General features: G+C 39.7%; 1 protein-coding gene across 1 annotated transcript in view; it reads right to left on the bottom strand.

Moving 5' to 3' along the window:
• Positions 1-17395, bottom strand: part of klf8 (Kruppel like factor 8) — a 69531-nt gene that overhangs the window by 7098 nt on the left and 45038 nt on the right. Inside the window, exons 3-4 of the mRNA XM_079835012.1 lie at positions 13496-13958; positions 1571-1682 (exon numbers count right to left, since the gene is read on the bottom strand). Of these exons, the coding sequence (XP_079691138.1) occupies positions 1571-1682; positions 13496-13958 (575 nt within the window). The remainder of the gene's footprint in view (positions 1-1570; positions 1683-13495; positions 13959-17395) is intronic.

Raw genomic sequence — 17395 nt, 5'->3', positions numbered from 1 at the left:
TAGGAGGGAAATATACGGAGCATCTTTGACAACAGACTTCTGAAGGACCAAAACAGCATTTCAGATGCTTATAAACAAGATTTTTCCACTGGTTAGTACAGTTATGGCTGTTACATCGCTAAAGTCACATGAATTTTTTTTTTATGCGCATCGAGGAATTTATTCGGTAAATGCATTTCCATCGTAGTTTATGCGCATGTTTTCGTATTGGATAGAAAATGTATCCGACTCAAACAATCGTATCCATTTTTTATGCGCATTTTTAGAATTTATGCGCATCTTGGCGTTTCCATTCAGCATTTTTTTGATGCGATATCCCAAAATGTGCATAAAAATAGGTGGATGGAAACATAGCTACTGTCTCCCTTGCTTCCTCTATAGAGTGTAATTTCTGCACCAGTAATTTTGAAAAAGAAAAAGTTTCCTGCATATTCATCACAAGAAACTGGAGGGTAAGTGTCACAGAACGTAATAGCAATTCGTCTCCAGAAGATTCACCCCATCTTTTAGGTTACATGGCAAAAATTTTATCAACTTGACATTTTACTAGTTTTATGTAACATTTCAAGGTTCAGTTTTTTTGACCCGTGGTACTTTCCCCTTCAACTTCTGCTGTATAAATATAAAAAAAGATTATAAAATTAAGGTTGAAAAAAAGTGCACTGCGTGTTTTATTTCCTACACAGCTGCATGTTTGTCTTGGGACTTCCTGTTTATCTGATAACTAAAGATGGGGTGTCATCAAATCAATAGTGATATAATCAAATATGTGCGTCCAATTCTTATGCATACATTAAATAAACTGGCAGTATAAAAACACACTACCTAAAATGATTCTTGCGCATCACAGAATTATATATATACATAGCACCATGACGACCCCTAGTGCAACAACCCTAACTGGCCGCCAGGGAGGGCTGAAGAGCAAGCGTGTATGTGTATCTAAATTCCATACAGCTGGAGAGCTTCCAGTTCAATGCCGATCTCTCTCCCTTTCCCTTCCTGCTCCAATCCCCCTCCCCCTGCCATGTTTTTTTCAGCCCATGTCTTTCTCCCCTCCTTTCCTTCCTCTCTCTTTCTCTTTCTCAGCCTCTTCCTTTCCCCTCCCTGGCTGCAAACCAGTTCACTCCCTTTTCCCCGCTTTCTCCCAACTAATTTCCATCGAATTTCTCTGCCAGCAATCACCTGACCTTATGTCCGACCAATTAGACACACACCGGCAAAAGACCCTCTTGTTCTCCATCCTGCCCTGCCACTTCTGTTTGTCCTTCTTTGCATTTTACTCCCTCTTTCAAAGGTGTGACGACATTGCAAGTTATGTAACATTGTTTACACCCAGTTTGGAGAGAACCCTGCCCAGCAACACACACACACACTCACACCCGACAGAAGAGGATGCATCCAGCTTGTAATCAACGCAAAGAAGAGCCATGGGCCTCCAGTGTTTTGAAGGTTACATAATGGTCCAGAGGAGTGGTGCAGTGATGCCATTAGACCATGATGTCAGATGCTCTACCCAACATTGAGATATACAGATGTGTATGGGATATGCAGATAAACTCTCTCTCACCTGGGGTCCATCCCTTGCGTGCTGAAAGAGGCCGATCCAGACTCTGTGCCGCTTTCAACATCACTGTCAGACTGATACTCCACAGGAGAGGTTGAGCCTGGCTTTATACGCACTAAAAACAACACAGATAAATAAAAGAAATTAGAGTGAATTACTGAATTGAACAATCAACATTTAAGTATTTAACCCTTTTGCTTTAATGACAATTATATTATTAAATATATAAGCCCCTATTACGCTATTGTAAAGGTTCCTAATTTTGTTTTGGACGTCTCCTACAATACATTTACATGCATCCAAGGTCAAAAAACACTTGAATTTTCTCATAATATACACTGCAGCATCACCTCTTTTCTCACAGTGTCTGAAACGGTTCGATAAAGGATTCAGTCAGTCTAAACCCCTTCCTTTCCAAGAGCCTACTCTGCCTTTTTTGGTCATATGGCCCAGTCTGTTGTGATTGGTCGACCGTTTACAACGCGTGTCGGAAACGAAACGCCTATTACCGTATCTGAATTTCAGCTGTGGAGGCTTCCTCAACACTTGTTTACACAGTGATACGAACAATAACAATGATGTCAGCTTTACACTATCAATTCATTCTTTGGAAGTGGATTTGCTATCACGGCGCAGAAAAGAACATCTTCTTGAGTGACATGTCAACAACACAAACCAAACTCTTTTCAGGCCTTAGCTACAACTAGGGTGACCACCATCCAACAAAACAAATGTGGAACGATTACTAAGTTTGTGTGGGACAGTGTGGGACATGTTACCGACACTAAAACATAACCTGATAGTGTTGTATAATCTTTATTTTACATGTCATTTAAATTCAACATCACTGAGCACAAAGGCAGCAGGCATCATGCAGATAACTTTTTTAAACAGTTCTGACCAAGTCCAACTAAAATCCAACAAAAATAAATAATGAACAAATAAAACATAAAACAACATGAAATTAGTTAATTGACAGTCTTATATATTAATGTATACACAGAATTATCCATTCGTTTTCTGACAGGGAACACATGGAACGAATCACCGCTCCACATTTTGATTGACAGCCGTCACAACCTACTAGTGACCATGTTTACTCCTTTCTTTTCACCCATTGGATAGGATTTTTTTTTAAACGGCTGTTGTGTTTGTGTAAGACGCGATGTTACTACTGACAAAGCATTGTTAAATATAGGTGAAAAAGGATGCCGCAAAAATAATAAATAAAATGCTTTCTTAAAAAGGCAAAAGAGCAAATGCATGTTTTCTTAATATGATCATTTAAAACCAAAAGATGAAAATGCGGGACATTTTCTCAATATGCGACATGCGGGACAAGGGGTGAAAATGCTGTGCGGTACAACACAAAACAGGGACGGATGGTCACCCTAGCTACAACTGCAGTGTTCGAGGGCGGGTCAAAGTAGACGTGTTTTACGGGCAGCCAATGAAGAACATAGGAGGACATTGTGCAAACTTACATAGGTTTGTAACAGCAAGTGAGACTGGAATTGCTGGCGATTCGTTACGAATTGTAATAGGGGCACTTCAAAATGTAATTATTTTAAATGACATTTATAAACAATTCTTGCAAAAGATGTCTACCTATCCATCTACCTATCTGTGGCATGCAGTGGTGTTCTGAAATGAGGCAACGTCCTCAGTTTTTTTATTTTTTTATTTTGTGTAACACTTTAAGCTCGTCACATTTTCCTGGTTAAATAAACATTACTTCACATAAAAAAGAAACCAAATACAATTCTATTTTGTATTTCACATTAACAATGTCATTAATTTTCCATTTATTACAACCAAGTACCAATCTCATCAAGTTAGTATTTTTAAGCGTTTTTACATTTATTCCAAAACAATAACTAAAGGCTGTAACAACTTAAACAATTTATTTTATTTGTGAACTAATGTTCAGCTATTCTTATTAAACTTATTTTCGGATCATCAGTCATCAAGCTTTGTAACAAAGATGTACCTTTAATTTCACCAAGCTGATTGCTCACTAAAAACCCCTGACAGTCATCATTTCAAGTTTGACTTTGGTGTGACAAAGAGGTGAAAAGTTGTTTACTTAAAGGGGGCTGGGGGTTTAATGCTATCTCGTGCATTCTGACTTATTTACACTGTTAAAGAGGTGTATTCTCAGGCTAAACATGGCCAACATTTCATGATGGAGTATTTCTGTGCCAAATACACTCCTTCAGGGTTCCAATACATTTCAAAGTTTTTTTTCGAGTATGGTCCTGTATGACTTCATAAAGGGCGGAATTCCTTGTATAGGTTTTTCTCCCGGATGAGCGTGTGCGCACATCAGCGAGCTTCGTTCAGGTTACGGCACGTTGGCAGCACTGCCATTTTATTTTTAGACAACGAAAATCAACAATGATTGGAACAATGGTTGTGAGGGAAAGATAACCTTGTTCAGCTTCCCAAATATCCCAGCGTTAAGGAAACAGTGGATGCCGTTTGTTTTTCTGGAGCAGCAACGGAGTTCTGCAAGTGTGTTTGTTTGTTCCCAGTCACGAGTCAAAACTGCAGGCGGTGAATGTAACTGCATCAAATGTCTGTTTTGTTGGCAATCGGTACGTAAGCGAATATAAATGTAAACAACACGAACGTATAGTGAATCAAAAGTTATCCAGGGATAATGCCATGATGTATTTAGCTCCGCCCACTGCAGGCCTCTACGAGTTCGGCTGTTTTCGGAAATAATCAGTACAGCGTATCTGTCTTTAATAAATAAGATCAAACTCTTTTGAGATATAATGGATGCAATACTACTCTATAGGTACTCAAGATTAACATGAGATTGGCAGAAACCGTGTGTGTTATGTATCCTTTAATTTTTAATTAGTTCTCCCATTAACAGCATAATTTTGTTCATTCAGACTGATTCACGAATGCGCACGAAAACAAGAGGAGGGAATTATTGCACAAACCAGCGCAATGGAGACATTGCCTCCTCTCACGTGACTTTCCCCCATTCATTCTCACCTACCCTGCATCCTTTAGGGGGTCTATTAAAATTAAAATGGCCTCGATGCGGACTCCCGCTATAACTTTAACTTTATATATCTGTTCTGTTCACATGATTGTTGTTTAAAAATCCTCCCACTGAAATGAGGTGTGAGCGAAGCACTGGGCCCATTTCTCAAACAAGCAATTAAATCAAATACAGAAAAGCCTTCCTGCCTAAAATTTAATTCCAACAACATCACTTCCAGAACCTAATATAATGATTCAGACCATTATTTTAAATGTGTGAGAAGTCTTCTTTGTGTTTTTTGGCAACCAAATTGTTCTGGAGTCCACAGGACAAAGAAAAAGAGAAGAAAAAAGAAATAATACAAGTTAAACTCATGTTCCATATTGACACAGGGTGTGGCTAGTTGAGTACTGGGCTGATATCTCTTGACGCGACCTTTAACCAACCATAGAAGAGATTATTTGGAAGATGCCCCAGAGTTGGCAAAGATTATCTTCTAAATGTCCTTATGCATTCATTATTGTCTACTCTTCCCAAACCCAATTGCCCCATTTTACTCAAAAGAAAAAAAGAAAGACAAACCCCACAGGGATACTTAATCTACAGCCTCTCATTGGAGACAACATGGGGTGCTATGGGCCTGTTCAATAAAGCATGCTGAGTCCTCAACCTAGGTAGTTTTCCCATAAATTGAGTCCAAAAGAAACTGATCTACATTACGGTTTCTTTGAAGATGGTCCCCACCCAAATAACACAATTTACTGACCTTCATAATCTCTCCATTACAGTCAACTGGGTTTCAAAGAGCTACATACAAAATTAATAACCCGAAAACAAAAGGAGCCAAGCACAACTCCTCCCTGAGTTTAGACTTTGGGTTGAATCAGTGTGTTAAATAAGCATTAGCATTTTTTCCATAGTGTTATTTGGGTGGGGTTCTCCCATTAAAAAACATTCAGCACATTTTATTCAGAATTCTTTTTTGTTTTTATGTTCTTATTACAGTCCAAGACCTGCATGGTGTCTTTCAGGGGTAACTGAAAGCCGTGAGATTAAAAGGGCAATAGGAAGGGAAAGACATACTGTAGGTGAACCAAACCATTTCACTCTTAAGAAAATAGGGCAGTTGTGGCCTAAGATAAGAGAGTGGCCTAAGTTTAGAGAGTCAGACTTGTAACCTGAAGGTTGCAGGTTCTATTCTCAATACCGGCAGGAAAGGACTGGCACTGCAGTTGAGCAAGTAAAATGGCTGCCCACTGCTCCGGGTGTGTGTGTCCATGGTTTGCAGTGTGTGTGTTCACTACTCACTGCTCCTAATGTTTGTGCACTAACTTGGATGGGTTAAATGCAGAGGACAAATTCCGAGTATTGGTTCCCATACTTGGCCTTCACATTATGTCAAAAAGAGGGGTAAAGCATCACTCTGTAACCTAAATACCAATGGTTCTTCCAAATCAATTTGCAATTTTTGCACCAAATTTTAATAGTTAGGGTAGAGCTGCACGATTAATCGTTAAAAGATCGCAATCTCGATTTAAACACCCACGCGATCTCATTTCTAAATGATTATTTTGAATAAGCAATTCCGCTGTCTATTACCATGGCTGTTTCGTGTCAAAAGCACCAGAGGAGCGTGAGCAGCGCGTATTTTGTTGCGGCCAATGTTAATGAATGAGAGAGTCGGCCGTCACACTCCCGATGTGAATGCTCTCATTCATTGATATGGGTAGTGAAAACACGCGCTGCTCACGCTTCGCCGACGCTTGTGACGTGAAACAGGCTTTAAACCAAAGACTTTAGTTACCCTTAAAGCATGATCATCACACTGCAACATTCAAATCTGTGTTTGCGCTGCCGCTGATCCGGAGAGAGAGCAGCTGCCATGAAAATGTACAGATAAGGAGCTTCACGGTCTTCTCAACCACACAAACATTACAAACATTTAAATAGCAGGGGGACAAATGTGTACTGGGATAAAAGTTCATAGTTTGGGCATGAACATTGATATCTTGCAATCAAAATCACCTTTTTGAAAGCGCTTATTATGCCAAGAGGTGGCGGCAAGAGACTGTTTAACAAAGTGTTTGTCATTGAATCATTCGTTCAAGAGATTAATTCACAAATGCAGATTCATCCAATAATGAGACAATGACTTAATTAAATTATTTTCTTTCATTATTTTGTTCAAATTTATGTATTTTTTAAATGGACTGGAGCAATTAAAATTCTCAGAACCTCTTGTAAATTATGTGTTATTTTGTTTAGTCGTCTAATGTGTTTTTCTTCAGAATCGCGGGAGATTCGCAATCTCAATTTTAAACAAAAAAAAATGTGATTCTCAATTTATTTAGAATCGTGCAGCTCTAACTTAGGGATTTGTTTGAAATCTCCAAAGACTTTATTGATACAAAGACTCATATTACTATGAATGGAGAATAATGGTGGACAATATGGTGGAAAAATCCTGCCTTCTAAATTAAAGACAGTCTGCAATTGGTAAAGTCACTGCCTTTAGAAACTTTGGTTGCTATAGAAACAGTCAGTGTTCTGGAACGCGCATGCACATTGGCTGGTCCAGCCTGATAAATCCAGTTTTTGGTCATGATTTGAGCATTTAGAGAATACATTTATGAGACAGTTGCTGTCAGATTTCAAATATGAAATTTAAAGGTCCCATGGTTTTTTAACATTAATATGAGTTCCCCTAGCCTGTATATGGTCCCCAAGTGGCTAGAAATTTCGATAGGTGTAAACCGAGTTCTGGCTGTCCTGCTCTGCCTTTAAGAAAATGAAAGCTCAGACGAGCCGATCTGAAATCTTCCCTGTTATGTTGTCATACGAGAAAAGGTTATCTCCCCTTCCTCTGCTTTGCCCGCCCAGAGAATTTGGAGAAAATGGATTCAGTTTATCAGTTGCGATGTCAGCACAGGCTTTACAAACAGACTTTTACCATATGGATTCGACAGCACCGCCACAAACAGTGAGTAACAGTGTTCATTAATGCCTGACCTGTGATCAGTGATTTCTGATGTGTAGCTAATCATTCAAGTTCACACAGACTTTCTTTCTAAATCGTTTAATACTGTCAGTCCCGCCGCTGGCCGTCTTTATGCCATAATCGTTATGCATCAGTGAATCAAGCCAGTGACTAAAACGATCAACTTCACATCGTTTCTGTAAGTAGCATGAAACAAATCCGTTATTTAAATGATTAAAGAGAGCGATCAGAGAACACACTCATTATAATGTTCGGATCTGTCAATCACACGTCGCGAGTGTATCTGCACACTTGCCCAAAGTGCCATAATGACGAATGACACTGTTATCAGTGATGCGCGGGTCAATGTATAAACAACCCGCACCCGACCGACGTTTTCAACTAACCCGCCCGCAACTCGGACCGCAAAAAAAAAGAAGAAAATATTGTACCCGACCCGCTTCCTGACCCGCATTTTTTAAAAGTAGTAAATGCTCATCGTAGCTCATTGGGCCATTGAGAAAATGTTTCAGGCCCTGGCGTGGTGCGCTCAGAGGTGCAGCAGCGAGAGCAGGCAGTTCTTGAGGCGGCCCATCATTTTCCATTTCAGCTCCAGATGCATATTATTGATGAACGCGATGTTTATGTTTCGACCCGGCTTGAAGAATTCATCAGCCCACATTTGGAAAACATTTGGAAAAGTGTGAAAGCCCTTAGGAGCGCAAACTGTTATTTTTCTGAATGCTGTATGATATAGCCTAGTGTTATGTAATACAGGCTTGATTTATTCATTTATTTCGTTTAATTTTCTTAACAATTAAGATGCTGCATGTGTTTATCCAGTCTAATCGAAGTGTGCGTCTCTCCCCCGACTTTCCCAACAAAAATCCCGCCCCCTCTCAGAAAATACATAAAACTGACTTTAAATGCGTTTAGCCTATTAAAATGGTACAATGGCATTGCTCAGTTCAACGTTTTGGGAAATCGGGCATTTTGTCCCGCGTCAGCATTTATTCAAAAGTTAATAACGCTCAACATTCAAAAGGTAAATAAGGATTTATTGACGATCCGACCGACCGTGACCCGAATATCATTAAAAATATTTTTGGATGACTCGTAACCGCGGGTAACCGCGGGTGGCCGCGGGCACCCGCTCATTTTGGATCAACCCGCGCATCACTGACTGTTATGCTGCACAACAAAGCTCTTACTGTATTCATGTCGATGTTGTGTTTGCTGTTAGTTGTGGTGAAAGCATTTTGTGAGAGAAATAATGTTGTAATGACGAGATCACTGCATTCACGCGATCAACAAGACTGCTCATCACTGCAGCCGTTCATGTGATGGAAAAAGATCTAAAAATAATGCTATAATCAACACTGACGATTCGTTCATCTCGATGGCTGTGATGGTAAAAAAAAAAACGTAGTTTAGTGGGTTTAGAGGGGTTCCACATGTTACAAAGTTTGTAGAATAAGAAGGGAGAAGACAGGGTCGCGTGGCTGGGACTCATGGTTATTCAGAGCTCTCAGATACAAATGAAATATACACGCGCTCTCAACAACTCGGTACAATAAAATTTCTCAGCTATCTTTCCCCAGCTCTCCGTCTCTATGCTCCACGAGTGCTGGACTGGCAGTGCTTGCAGAGTCTGACGGTGTCTCGCTAAACCACGCCCCCTCGGCCACGTTATCTAATACTCATTTCAAATGCAAAGATGTCAGCCAATCACAACAGTGGCCGTTTTCACTGAAGTCTCACAGCAGACACGCCCCTTGAAACAAGAGCATTCAAGCCAGAGGGCTGATATCAGCGTAGAAAAAAATGCCTAAATTAAGAAATTTTTTAATGTAAAAACCATACTAACAATATAAGTACACCTCAGGAAACATTATAAAATAATAAAAGCAATCCATGCCATGGGACCTTTAAATCATAGAGAATTTGATGTTTCCCCATTCAAAGAGATGGGAGCTGTTTCAAAGATGGCCACCAAGTGAATTGACTTGCCTTAAAGGGACTTTGAAATCCCTAACCCCAAGTATGAGCAATAATAGTAATAATGCAAGACCACTATAACCATTGTACTTATGGAATTTGGGGGAAACTGTGGTAAAGTTTTATAATTTGCCCTGCTTACTAGTTAAATCCTATGTCAAAAGATGATGAAACAAGTCAATGTTTCAATGTTTCTTTTAAACAAAAAGGCTTTTTTCAATCATAAACCTCAGAACACCCTTTGTTTTTTGAGTGAGTGAAACTGTAAAACGCTGTGTACTTGTTAGTTAGCAATTTCTATTCCTTTTAAATGAAGGCCAATAAGATTTGCTTCATTATCTTCTCTAATTAAAAGTTTAAACTTGTTTCTGCCTCGCCCTGAAATCATCTTTTGTGTCTTTTATACGCACATCCATATGTGTGGGAAGAAGCAGCGTCTGTACACTGATAACTAAACGGCAATGGCACGAAACTGTAAGAGGGCAAGCCCAAGGGTGTGACCACCTAAAGGAAACGGGTAGAACTAAAGGTCACCAGTACCACATGAACAGTTTTAAATAGAGGAGACAAGATTCATCCCAGGCTCATATTCGCATTCTTACTTTTAACCAACTGCACAATGCCACTTCATGCAAGACTACAAAAATATTCGTACTTGCGAGAGCATGTCACACAACTGAATAGGGATACATTTGATTTGGAATCCTTAACTAGTCCTTTAGTTGTTTTTAGGAATAAAAAAAGATAATGATTGGAAAATAAGACTTACAGGAGCCTGTCAAAAATGACAAATAATTAGATTGATAATTTCAGATTTCAACAAAACAGCAGTAACAAGAGCTGTTAAAGTTAATGATGCAGTTAAAAGGGTAATTAAAGGGATAGTTCACCCAAAAATGATAATTCTGTCATCAAGTTGTTTCAAACCTGTATGAGTTTCTTTATGTTGAACACAAAAGAAGATATTTTGAATATTGGTAACCAGACAATTGATGGTAGCCATTGTCTATAGTAGGAAAAAATACTATGGAAGTCAATGGCTACCATCAACTGTCTGGTTACCAATATTCTTTAAAATATCTTCTTATGTGTTCAACAGAAGAAAGAAACTCGTACAGGTTGCTGCCGGATAATAGGTATTCCGACTTCAACACTCCCATCACTGAGTGAGAGACGTGACGAAGCCACATTATGTACTTTTACTAAATTAAATAAGGACAGTTCATCACCACTGCATTGCTTCCTGTCTGTTATCTACTACGGCAGCGCAGGAAATTTGCCATGCCCAGGAGTAAAACAAAAAGACATGAACTTCCTTTTATCCCACATGCTCTTAAATTGCTTTACAAATAACTTTTAGGTGTTTGATTGTATGAAGTCTATTTCTGCTTTTTTTTCTGTATATTTGGGCTGTATTACCTCACAGAATTTAATGATAATATTATTATGTCAGAATTATTTGATTTTACTTGCTTTTTAGCTTGTTTTAAACCAGGTATATAATGGTTGTTTCTGAGTATGTTATTTTTTGACACATTTCAGGGTTTTGTGCTGCAATATCCTGCCTTGTCAAACCTTGAATAAACCTAAAATTATATATATTTTTTAAATATAACTGCTGAATTCGGTAAGCTATAGTTACTAAAAACTGATCTGAACCTTCAGATCTGATTGAAACATGTAAGATTACATCTGTAAAGCGTAGGGAAAGTTTTATTATTGAATTAATGCAGATTTAATTATAGTATATACACTACAGTTCAAAAGTTTGGGGTCTTTTTTATTTTATTTCTTAACAGTAATATTGTGAAATATTTAAATAACTGTTTTATTTTAATATGTAGTGTGCATATTGTTTTGTCCTTAAATATAAACTCAAATATTTAAACTAAGAAAAGATTATGAGTTTAATAAATTAAATGTAAAAAAAAAATTAATAATTAGGGGTGCACCGAAATTTCGGCCGCCGAAAATGTTCGGCCGAAAATGGCATTATCGGTTTCGGGCCGAAATAAAAAGAACAGCCGAAAACGTAAACCGAAAATGAATGTCACCCACCCCTCCCATCCGTGCGCAAGCGCTTAGGTTTTACTCACGGTCGAGCGGTTTTCACGCGTCTGCCTATCAAAGATTAAGCATGTCAGCGGTATGAGAACAAATAGAGATACTGAAATATCTGAAACGATACGATACTCCTTTTCTATAGTACTGATACCAGCTGCGCTCTCCTCTCCAACCGACAGCGAGTTGACACGCACCGCCTCCTCTCATTCAGTCCGGTTAACCCTTTGAACACGGCGAACGCGTTCTGCTGGATTTAACCTCATGACTGTGTGTTAGTGTTCGTGTGACAACACTAACTGTTAGTGTTGGCTGAATTACGCGCGGGATTTCACATAACGTTAATTCTACTCATTCCCGCAGATTTCGCGCTCGCATCTGAAGCGCACACACACACACACACACACACACACACCGCAATAAAGACACCTCTGACATACAAGTGCAAAAATGCAAGAGCTCCTTTTTCCAGCTTATTAATGGTTAAATACACTAAAAAATGTCTCAATGTCCATCTTGGTGAGTATTAACGTAAACAGTCGTCCAGTTCAGGAAGAATGTGTAACAGGAACAGTGTGTTTGAGGTCCATGCATACATCGGGTCTTAAAGGGACAGCAGTTATTTATTATTCAAACTACAAAAAAGACAAACGATCACCTACTGCTCTTGACTGATTAACTTGTGTAACTTTAATGGATTAATCTGTATTTCATTTTTTACAATGAAAAAATCAGTGTGTGTGTGTATATATATATATATTTATTATTATTATTATTATTATTTTTTTTTTTTTTTTTTTATATATATATATAAAAATCGTCGCTGTCCGATGAAAACCACGTATGTCCATTTTGTCGATTTTTCGATTTTTCGACGGATTGAATGTCCAGGTTCATTTCCGTATACAGTATGCTTCACATATCTAAATGGCCAATGAAAAGTTGTGAAATCATGTCATCTGATTTTCACGTATATCCATTTGGTGTCAAAGCTGTCAATCACGCCGCGTATCTCCCCGCCCTGTGGAAGCATCTCGCCGGTCTCGCCGGGCTCGTGAAGTTTCATCGAAGCTCAGCACTGGATAGCCGAAAGTACGACATTGAAGCTCTCCACAGTTTAGTTCTAATCTAGTTCTTCACAGATTAGTTTGCTTGCTAGTATGTAAATAAACTCGGGAAACTTTTTTTTTCTTAGTCAAACTGATCGAATTATAGCCTGTAATGCTACTGTCATGATTGTCACTAGAACATGCCTCACTCATACTGCTATCACCACTTGCCAGAGGCTGAGAATGTCCAGCACGTATTCCTCTGTCAATATGAAACGCGACTTGGCCATTCTAATTAATGATCGGAAGAACGCGTATCGACCACCGTTACTGTAAAATATGCACGTATGTCCATTTAAACTCAATTTTGGTCAAATGTGGATTATATCATTACACTGGCAAGAATATGGTTACATGTAAAGATGCCGTACCAAGTATGACAACGCTACATTCAACTGCTTTTGAAATACGGTGTTTTTTTCACTTCCTGAAAAGTAACCGTTTTGGACATACGTGAGTTTCATCGGGCAGCGACGATATATATATATATATATATATATACACACACAGATTTTTTCATTATAAAAAATGCAATATATATATATATATTACTACAAAAGGATATTACTAACTCATTTCAAAGATTTCAAAGCAGCACATACACCATGGAAAGGTTTTTACGCTGACTTTTAACATGAATGATTCTTGCTTAAAAGCTACTACTGTACTACTACTGTAGCTATTATATAGATTTATAGGGCTGTTTAAGCACATTTTATATGTCTTCATGGTTAAAAGGTCAGAGCGCAATTGGCTGCCACCTGACAACACGGCCATCTCACCTGATCCCTCCGACCGGCCGTCACTTCCGATGAGAGGTACAGTGATGGCGGCGGTGGCCATTCCATCTGTGGGTACGGTTGTATAGACCACCGGTAAGGATTGCACCACCACGGGGATGGTTTGCAGCTGCCCCATTTTACTGGGCATGTTCACGGAGGGTATGGTGTGGATGACATGGAGGATCTGCTGACCTCCGACCCCTTGCGTGGACGCCAGTATGGAGCCCGGCGACAGCACTGCCGGGATGGTGTGGCTTGTCGTGATGTTTTGGAGAGGCAGGTTTGCAGGGGTGGAGATCGCCGTGGCTACTGGAAGGGAGGGGCGGGGTTTGTTGAGAGACAGGTCCACGGGTTCCGTCTGGTCGTCATCGTTGTGTTGTCTGCTGATGTCACAGAGCGGAGGGGGTGAGGATTTGATTTTGAGGTCTGTGGGCTCAGGACAATCGTCTAATGGCTCTTCTTTCTGTAGAGGCACAAAAATAGAAGAAAACTGAGAAGAAAGCAAGGGTATAAGGCAGATAAGGAAGTAATATGGGAGAGCAAACGAGGTGAGGAAGGAGATTAGGAGGGACGGAAAGGAAAGGGAGGGTTCAGAGCAGCAGCTCCACAAAACACAGGAACAATGGCTGGCCAGATTGGGCCTCTGCACTGCAGAGGAGAAGGCCTGAACCTGGCATGAGTCCAGCTCAACACAACCAAACGTAGACGCACTCATTTTATACACACATACACAAAGCAAAGATCTGTGCACAAGCTACACCCACTGAACTCCCTCTGCAGTAAGACTTATAACTAACCTTAAGGCCTGAATATTAATGCTTTTGATAAAGGTAATACAAAAAATGAAACATTTGAAAGCAATTCCTGAATGATGTATTGTGCAAACAGAGAAGTTAGTGTGTTTTAACTTGTGGTGCTTGTCCATGCAAAACTCATTTGCTATTATGCTAGAAATTCATAGGTGGTTGTCAGGGCTTTGCTATGTGGTTGCTAAGGTGTTCTGAGTGGCTTTGCATATTGCTTTGCAGTTTCTGGGTCTATACGATATTCTGGTTTCTAGATATGGCTCAGTTCCCTTCTTCAGATGTACGTCTCTGGGAAATCCTTGGGATGTAAACAGGTAAAAACACTATTCGAAATGTATTTTTTTCTCAGGCACTAATTAAATCTTTTTCAGCCTAATATTTTCCACAATGGCAGCAGTCTACTTTTTAAATTGGCTTCCATGTTGCTTCAGTCTTGAATGCTTGTTGTTTGTTTGCAACAAGATGCATGCTTATTGTTTGTTAAAAAAAACATTATTGGTGATGTAATGTCAATCTCTTTTTCCAGCCAAACCTATAGAGTTTGGGGTGTGGCTACTCTAGCAGGCTGAGCCATAGAGTGTTTAGCCGGTGTGGGATCAAGGCTGACATGTAACATGGGAAAAAAAATTCAACTTTGGTTAGAGAAGTGCAAGCTAAAATGAAACGCGTCCAAGTGAATGGGGCATTGCAATCCACATACTACAATGGACGCTTCAGTACCATACAGCATCACGTACCCATTCAGAAAGACCACTGTACCAGTTAATAATGCATGTCCAGTGTAGGCAACCTCAAACAGTTGTGGCACATCATGTAAAAAAGAAATGTACCTGGTGCAGATACGTTGGATGGGTTGATTATAAGCAAGACGATCGCGTTCACTCTAGTCTAGAGAGAGTGTTAACATTAGCCTTCTCAATTGTTTACTCATAACACATAGCAACACAGATAAAAGTATTCTGAATATGTTGGACCTTTTATTGAAATTAGCCTACTTTTACCAGTAGAGTAATGCCTTCAAGCACCTGTAAAAACTGTTTGTGATGTTTGAGTTGGGGTAGGCATAGTCTTGCGTAGCTAGACTTTTAGACTGACGGCAGAAGGTCTGGGCCTGGTTGCATGAAACCTCTTATGTGGTTGTATCCCTAAGGGGGAAAAATCCCTGAGGCAAGGGATTTCTTTAAGAGCGTTGCAACAAACATCTTAACTGTCACCCTTACCTAAGTGCTTAAACTAAGCTTTTTTGCGATAGTTTCTGGCAAAACACGGCAATAGAGAAGCGGTTGCTATAGTTACGAAATCTCACACAATAAACAGAACATAACGGACCACTGACTTTTAAACAAGTTTGACATTTACTAAGCTATACAGCTGTACTACAATATTTGAGTTATGGAGAATATTAAAGGCGGTCTGACGGACGACACAGAGCGTCCTCGAGCACATTGTTTTGAGTCCAGCTACGACACCTGACCGGAGGATGTTCAAAATCCTGCCGCGCCACTCGCATCGTTTTCCATTAAAAAGACATTATATATGTCCAACTCGTTGTTATTGTATTGTACTCACGCATAAACGCCACTTTGTTCAAAACTTCAGTTTGGTGATTATTCACTGAATGACGCATTCGGTGTCCTAGTCGCAACGTGTGCTAACCAGCTTTAAAGTAAAGGAAACAAAAAAATCTAAAGCAAACTGGACCAAGGACAAACAGCATTTTTTTTAAAAGACGGGAAAAACACCCAAGCCTGCCACTATAATCATTCACTCTTGTGCACAAGATGAAAGCCTGCCATGAAAAAAATTAATTCAAGTGCACAGTGGAAGTAATGAAAAAAATATGAAAACTTTGGTGTTGAATGTTTATTTAATCAATATACACCATGTCACGTCATACTTTCAACAGGCTTATTTTAATTGATTGGTAAAAATGCCCATCGGTACATTCTTTCTCAATTAACATGAAATCATCCATCGCGTTTGAGTTGACCTATTTTAATCCCTTAATTTTAAGGGCTAAATGGTTACTAAGGACTTTGTTGCAACGCATAACAGAACTCAAGGGAAAACTTAAGCATTTAAGGGATATACTTAGTAACAGCCTTAAGATTCCTTAAGTGGACCTTTAGGGTTTTTTTCTTGCAACCCATGTTTCACTAAGGGTACCCTTAACCTTGTAACTAAGGGTTTTCTTAATTTACGGGCTTTCATGCAACCGGCCCTGGACTCTATCGCAGCTTTCATTGGTGAAGGACTGCCCAGGGGACGTTTGACTGACATGTAACGCAACCAATCACAGTTTGTTTCGTTCCGCGTCATGTTTATGGGGGTGAAAATGTAAAGTCGATGTCCCGGCAATAACAGACCGGCGTGCATCTATAAATTATTCATTCAAGAATGTTGTGCAAGTTTACTGAAAATCCAGTGTTTAGTTGTCACAATTGTAAACACGACAGTGTTATTCTTCCACCAGGGGGTTTGGCGACACAGCATTTGTTTCTAGGCGGACCGTTAAGGAACCCAACACACTTGTCTCGCGGACATCCTGTAGAATTCAAACAATCAGATAAAGACTTCGAAACTCCTGAAGTGTTTCCAGAAGAGTGTACCATATGCATCAGACTTTCAGCCAACGGTCAATGGGCGTGACGTCAGAGGCTGAGACTAGGGGAGGCGTGAAGTGCGAAAGGAGCGCTAGCAAGGTTGTTTGAAAATATGCTTTATTTGTGTAATTCCGCTAGGTGCCACTTGTGTCACAGAAACTACGTACTTCACTTTTAATGAGGTCTTTCAATCTGTGGCATCCACACAATGTGATAAAGATGTCTAACTTTTCAAATAACATGCTAATGGAAAACTGTCATGACGTTCAACAAATAAAAGACAGGTACAGACAGAGGTTGTACAGCTGAGTTGTGTAACCGGAGGTGTTGGGAGGAAACGAGTGAGAGAAAACGAGAGCAAGTGGGCCGGGTTGGGAGCGAGACAGAGAATAAGGGGAGAGTGGGTGGGAAAGGCCTCCGGTTGTCATGGAAACTGGGAGGTATATCAGCTGACTCATTTTCCCTTTCCCTCTCTCGATCCCGCCCACCTC

Source organism: Gobio gobio (assembly GCF_949357685.1).
Source record: "Gobio gobio genome assembly, chromosome: 14".
NCBI lineage: Eukaryota > Metazoa > Chordata > Actinopteri > Cypriniformes > Gobionidae > Gobio > Gobio gobio.
Note: the sequence above shows the minus strand (reverse complement) of the source record. Positions and strands in the feature narration are given on the sequence as shown.